Source organism: Syzygium oleosum, unplaced genomic scaffold (genome assembly GCF_021117445.2).
Source record: "Syzygium oleosum isolate NSW1041296 unplaced genomic scaffold, Sole_v2.1 Sole_v2.46, whole genome shotgun sequence".
Taxonomy (NCBI): domain Eukaryota; kingdom Viridiplantae; phylum Streptophyta; class Magnoliopsida; order Myrtales; family Myrtaceae; genus Syzygium; species Syzygium oleosum.
The window spans coordinates 620,552-627,177 of NW_026607530.1; the positions used below are offsets into that span (position 1 = coordinate 620,552).

General features: G+C 39.1%; 1 protein-coding gene across 1 annotated transcript; it reads right to left on the bottom strand.

Moving 5' to 3' along the window:
* Positions 1 to 1,504: 1,504 nt before the first annotated feature.
* On the bottom strand, positions 1,505 to 6,626 carry LOC115687386 (putative chloride channel-like protein CLC-g). Its single transcript, XM_030612919.2, has 7 exons — positions 6,313 to 6,626; positions 5,965 to 6,165; positions 5,507 to 5,684; positions 4,505 to 4,767; positions 3,763 to 4,032; positions 2,542 to 3,670; positions 1,505 to 1,883 (listed from the first exon to the last, which is right to left on the bottom strand). The coding sequence occupies exons 1-7, from the start codon at positions 6,447 to 6,449 to the stop codon at positions 1,749 to 1,751; spliced, it is 2,313 nt and encodes a 770-aa protein (XP_030468779.2). The 5' UTR covers positions 6,450 to 6,626; the 3' UTR covers positions 1,505 to 1,748.

The following is a 6,626-nucleotide window of genomic DNA, read 5'->3' on the forward strand; positions in this document are numbered from 1 at the left end:
AATAATAATTTTGCCAAATGTTCTGAAGTTTTATAAAAGCTCCATCTATAGTAAAAGCAAATGATTGATCAAAATATGAGGTGATATTTGTAAATATATCTTAGGGTTAATACCACGAAAAACCTCAAACTGGTACACCCCTGATAAATTTATCCTAAACTAATTTTTTTTCACCAAAAACCACAAACCGGTACATTTGTGACAAATTTACCCTCCGTTAATTTCCATTAAATTGGATTAATACCATGAAAAACCCCGAACTAGTACACCCATCAACTGTCACGTGTCATTCAACTCAGTAATTTGACGGTAAATTTACTAGAAACTAACGTAAGGTAAATTTGTCATAGGTGCACCAGTTTGAGGTTTTTGAGGATAAAAAAAAATTAGTTTTTGATAAATTTATTACGGATGTATCACTTGGATTTTTCGTGATATTAACCATATATTTTATTAAGTATATAATGAGTATCCAATTTTTGTGATTTGATCTTTTTGTTATTGAGGCTTTTTTCCTTTTTACTTTTGTTTCTTTTTTCTTAAAGTATCTTATTAGTTCTATTAATATAGTCAGCAAAGTTTAAAAAAGAATTATCTTATAATAGTATCATTGATATTAATTTTTCTGATAATAATATCTTTGTGAATTTATTTTTCTTCATTTTCTTTATTTTTCCTTTTTTTATATAGAAATTAATGGTGAAAGAGAACTTGTCAAATTTAGAAAAAGGCGAGTCAGCTCCATAAGCATGCCAGGACCCTGATATTTTCCAAGGAACGCACAAATTTGGAAGACTTTGACCAAAGGCCGTACACGTTTAGTACGAGATTTTATGAGATGAAATGAAAGTGATGGATAAGAAGGCAGGGCCCGCATTTGATTCAACCTTATGAATTCAAACCGCTTACAAGTCGCTTCGTGAAAATTGAATGTTTCAATCAAATTGAATTTTTTAATTATGATCGCAGATATGAAAATTGAATATTTCAATCAAATTGAATGTTTCAATCATGATCGCGGATATGCTCATACGCACTTGGAAATTTGCTTTGCAGTCTCCCGACCAGCATGCACTCGATGGATGTGGTTCGTGCCCGTGGCATTGCCGTGATTCAATGCTTAAAATGCGACGGGTCTTGTGCTAACTAGGAATGGTTACAGCAGTGATGAATGAACATAATTCTGCAGACACTCTACAAGAGTTTGCACACAGGAGTTCCGGGTTTCGAAGCCAATGTGTCTTGTTAAATGGATGTCGTAGCGACATGCAGATATCGTGCTCATGGACTTAATGACATCATGCAAAATTTACCACATCTAAAAGTAATTTGGTGTACATTTAGTGTAAGTAATCAGTACACAGGAGGGAGTGTTCCTGTTTATAAATTACTGCATAAGAGGGAAATTATCCACAGTTTTCTGCACATCTTTGATCTTATTGTCATTAGTCCCCTGCATCGTTAGCATCTCAGTCACAGCAGAAGTAATCCCGCACCGTCAAGATAATGCAAGCCAAAACTTCCTATTTTTACGTTCTGTCCCGCAAATAAATTACAACCCGCCGCTTTCACAATGCTCGATTAGTAAGGCGAAGGGCTAATGTTCCAGGGTTTGTAGGGTTCAATCAGGGCCTGACCTTATAATGAAGTAGCTTCCAATAAGCTCTATGCTGCATGAATCCCACAAAATCTGGCCTGATTGAGCAGCAATTTTCCTGGATAAATTCCTGAATGCTCAACGGGCTATGCTAAGATAGTTTTAATAGGCGGGGAAACTGTAGTCTTAATCTCTTCCATCTGCTCCTAATGAGGGTTGGGTGCACTGCCAACACATGCTCGGGCATAAAATCATGTCTTGTTAATATGCCCACCACAGGCGATCTCTGCAATAAAAGAGTGTCGAGATTAAAATAAAAACATAAAAGAATATGTTCAACTAAAGCAGAAATATATATGCACCCAGTCACATCAAAGTATCACACCAAATACTGGCAAGAGATGAGAAGAAAAATCAATTGTGATCCCTCACCCTGATCTGCTCTGATTTTTAAGTGAAACTAGGAAGCCACAAAATGTCAAGTAGCTGTATATACAGAAATTCAGCTAAACGGAGAGGAGAACATCCTAGTGCAAAGCTGAGCTAGTGAAGCCACATAAATATTTGGCAGTCTTCACCAAAGTCTTTTCACAGGATTAAACTTGGACATAAGAAAGAGAATCAAGTGAAATAAGAATGGAAGAGGTGAGGGTGAAAACCAAGTACGTGAGTCCAAAGGAGGATGGTATTGATGTAATTCTGAAAAATGGCCCAATTTGCTGAAAAGAAGGAAGCATCGGTGTTTTTTATATATCGTCAACTGCATCAACCAAAAAGAAAAAGTCTATTTTGCAAGTAGATACAGGACTAGAGATATGAGCAAGATCACTGAATGACGGTGTAGAACTCTATTTACATTGGCAGTAGAGTATCTCGATGCAAAAGACAAAAATAGAAATAGAATAGCTTTTGATAGAATTAAAGAAGTGAAAATGGGAGCTTACGCCAGAGATTTTAGGTATCACCAGCAGATGTCTCAAGCCAACTTCACGGAAAAGTATAAGAGCCTTTGCAAGTGACATCGTCTCCACAACCGTGTAAGGTGAAGCATTAGTAAATGGACGTAAATCCAAGAACATCTCCATTTCTTCTTCAGTCAATTCTATATCTTCTATCATGTTATTATGACCCGATCCCCTCTTCATGAAGTCCTCCGCTGAAATCTGCTTAAAGGCATCAATATCTGTCGGAACTGGATCAGACAAAAAAGCTTTCTTCTTTAAAAGCTCTGTCAGATGAGCACGGAGAATTAAACCATACAGAAAGGGGGACTCTGAATGTGGAGGTTTATCAATGACGGGAAACCCGTTGTGCCTTGTAGTTCGCAACACATGCACCACGTTAGCGACCTTCTCGATGCCATGAAACAGCTGAAGGGGCCCGCTCACTACATCACCAACAGTTAGTTGTCTCATAAATGGCTCGGCATGGGTCTCAAGGTACGGAAAGCCCTTTGCTTTCATGATAAGGTCATAGATGTTGCTGTCGAAAGCATCAGCTACTGTCTTTGAAATAAGAAGAACCACCATCATCAAGGGTAGCAACAGCAGATTGTTCGTCAGTTCCAAAAGGATTACACAAAGAGAAACTGTCATCCTCATAGATCCACCAAGAAAAGAAGCAGCACCCAGCACAGCAAAAAGACCATGGTTAAGATTGGAATGAGAACCGATCAACATTCCAACAAAACGCCCATAAGATGCACCAGTAACTATTACAGGAACAAAAAGGCCAGCGGGAGCAACAATGCCATAGCTAAGTATACTCAAGAAAAAACATGTGACAAAGAATATAATTATAGAAGAGTACTGGAACTCGTCATCTGTGCCCTTGCTAAAGAGATTTTTTATTGCATCATCATTCGTGTTAAATATCAGGCTGGCAAGATCGTTGTAATGTCCGGGAGGACATTGAAACTTCTTGTAGTTGCCAGATCGGCCTATTGTGGGACAGGCTTCTCCAGCATCGATCGGACAAACTCGACAAGATGCCAGCCACGGTAGTCCAAACAAGAGACACGACGTGAAAATTGAAATCCAGCAAGCAAGAACAATTTTGCAGGGAATGCCCTTCCTGAAAGAAAGAAGTCATTGTTGCGATCAGTTGATCGTTACTGCATAATCACATATTTGTGATTACTGGTGAGGAAAGGAAAGGGAGCTTACTCGTTGATGAGGTTGTAGACACGAAGAACCTTCTCCAGCAAGAAGTTATACAAGCTGCCCAACAATCCACCTATTATACCAAGGAGAAGTACAGGAGGTACATCTACAATGTGATAGGCAACATTTGACGAGGTAACGCCATACATTATCAACCCTCCTTTCCCAAAAAGCCCACATTTTCCACTCAAACAGACGTCAATGAGAGCCCTTAGCACGATTGCCACTACAGCTGTAGTAAAGAAAGCTCTCCACACCAGGGCACTTCTCCACCTGTAAAAGAAAATAAAGATTATTCCGTGCAATGACATCACATACTGCCATGGAATATAAAATACTACAAGATCTCAGATAGTCAATAAGTTGCAGCGATATATCTCGAAACCAGATAATAAGAGCAAGGAGAGAGTGCAAACAACTTAAGCAAACACAGCCAAGAACCAAAAACGGGGAGAAACAGACTGGCGGATAGAACAGAAAGGAAGCCCAGAAGCATCTCTTCCTGGCAATCAGAATAAGTTAAAATAGGAATTCAAATAAACAGTTAATATCAGAACACCAGATTTCTGTACTTGACCAGCAATTTTTTACAGCTTTTCAGAACTAAGTTAAATACGACCTGCTAACAAGTCCGATATCCAGGACTTGTGAGAACAATGAGATTTTGAATCGCAAGGATTCTACTTGCTAAATAGACAAATGGAGGCATCAGAAGAAAGCAGCGTATCGGGACAATTCATCATACCAAGACGCCATCTCTTCAAGGGCGAACAGCAAACCACCAACCGGGGCACGAAATGCAGCAGCAATTCCAGCAGCTGATCCACATGTTACAAGGTCTCGCCGATCTCGATCGTTCTTAAAATACCGAAGCCACTTCCAAGTTAAACCATGTTTCTTTGACCCACCTTGACCCAATAGTGACGCGATACAAGCACCAGTGTGCACCAAGGGTCCAGCCTTGCCAACAAGAAGTGATGATGACACTGCAGAAATGCTCCCAATAATCTGACAATTGGAACATGTCCCATGAGACTCTCACAAACTTGACAGAGAAAATCCTTAAAAGGCTATACCTTAAATGACAAATTAGCTAAACAGTTACACTTCCAGGAATAGCGGAAAATATGCAAATAAAGCTTGAACTAGCACAGTCATCACAAATTGAACTGTAAAAGAATCAGCCAAGCATAGTTCCTTTTCATCCAAAATATTTATATTCCTGAAGATAGTCAAAATTTTAAAACGGTTTGCAATTTTAAGGATATTAAATAAGTTATATTTTAAGAGAGGATCCATGAAATTCCTCTTCTAGGTCAGCCAAGACAAATTCAGTCCTACATATTTCACTGGTCTCAAGGAAGTCTCTAAGAATTTTTGGGCCAGTATTGTCAACAAGCCGATCAGAAAAGATGGGTAGATTCATCCTGACCGCTTCAAGAGAGGGGAGTATGGAGAAAAGACGAGGTAATGGTTAATAGATTAAATAGATCAAGATAAAAACATACAGGATAAAAATGGCAATGTTCAATAGATATCACGCGTGCTAATCTGTAAAAAATCGTGTTAACTCAAGTGGCAACTCTACAACAAGCATAATCATGTTGATACTCTCTTACAAGCCAATTACTCTCGCCTCTCACATCCAGGATAGGAAGAGATGCTTGTGAAAACATCAATAAGGAAATTTCAAGATATATACAATCAGAAACTGACGAAGCGAGAAACCAAATGCATGAAATTTTACCTTTACAAACAATGTTCTCAATGTAAAAATTCCTGGTGCATCCACACCATTGAGGTAAGCCTTAACTTCCGGAATACCCGAACCAGTAGCAGCTGGTGACACCAATGCTGTGATAAGGGCTGCAAAAAGAGTGAGCCCGAAATTGGAAAGAGAAAAAACAAGAAAGGCCATTCCAAACCTGCAGGAGGAATTAGATGATATTATTAAGGTTTCCTCTGCTTGGAAGGTGAAAAAACAAACTTTTACAAACAAAGCTAGTCCAATGCTTTATTTTCTGTTGTACTTAAGTCTCTGAGAAAACCAAACAGTTCTGATTGCAAGTTGCATTGACTCTGCATACATCCACAGATAACACAAGACCACCAATTTAAACTAAGCCTAATTAGATCAATGCTCTTAATCTTAGATTACCTCAAAAACAAAACAAATAGCGATGATGTTAGTATTGATTTCATTACCTGCGTTCCAACATCATATTTGAAGTGATCACAAACTTAACTCCTGCAAGGTTCTCAACAGCAAGGTTGATGCAGAACCCAATAACACCGACAATCCCACCAATCAAAAAGCATAACAACCACTTCATAAATATGAACTGGAAAATCTGGCTCTTCCCTCTTGTCCTCCAATCTTGCTTGAAAAAATCATTCTCTGCGATCCTGCACCCAAGAATCAAGAATTCCCACGAAAAATAACTAAAAAAAGCTCCAATTTTTTGCGAGTTAAACAACTCGGGTACCGAAAAAGAACAGCGCGCTGATGAATCGAGTCTCGGGAAAAGACCCCAGAAAGGAAATAAAACTTACTCATAATCAAGGCTCTCAATTGGGCACACGTTGGCTCCGACAATGGCCACCTGCGAAGTGGAGTTTATGTTGGATCTTTGCAAGGTGAGTAACGGCTGCGTGAGCGATTCTGGGTCTCCATTGGATTCAGCCGCCATGGTTCTTACGGAAAAATTCCTATCTTCAGATGAATTGCAAAAGCATCAATCCCTCTCCCTCTCCCTCTCTCTCTCTCTCTCAATTGTGAAGCATCAGCTTCAGTTCTTGCGGTTCAAGAACAAAGAAGCGTGGTCCAGGAATGAAAGAGGAAATCAGAAACCCCAGGAAAGAGTCCA

Excerpts from the sequence above, each read along its gene's own strand:
- LOC115687386 (XM_030612919.2), bottom strand. The coding sequence starts at position 6,449 with ATGGCGGCTGAATCCAATGGAGACCCAGAATCGCTCACGCAGCCGTTA. Across the intron at positions 5,685-5,964 it reads AATATGATGTTGGAACGCAG|GTTTGGAATGGCCTTTCTTG; the intron begins GTAATGAAATCA and ends TTCCTCCTGCAG. Across the intron at positions 4,768-5,506 it reads TGAGAACATTGTTTGTAAAG|ATTATTGGGAGCATTTCTGC; the intron begins GTAAAATTTCAT and ends TCCAATTGTCAG.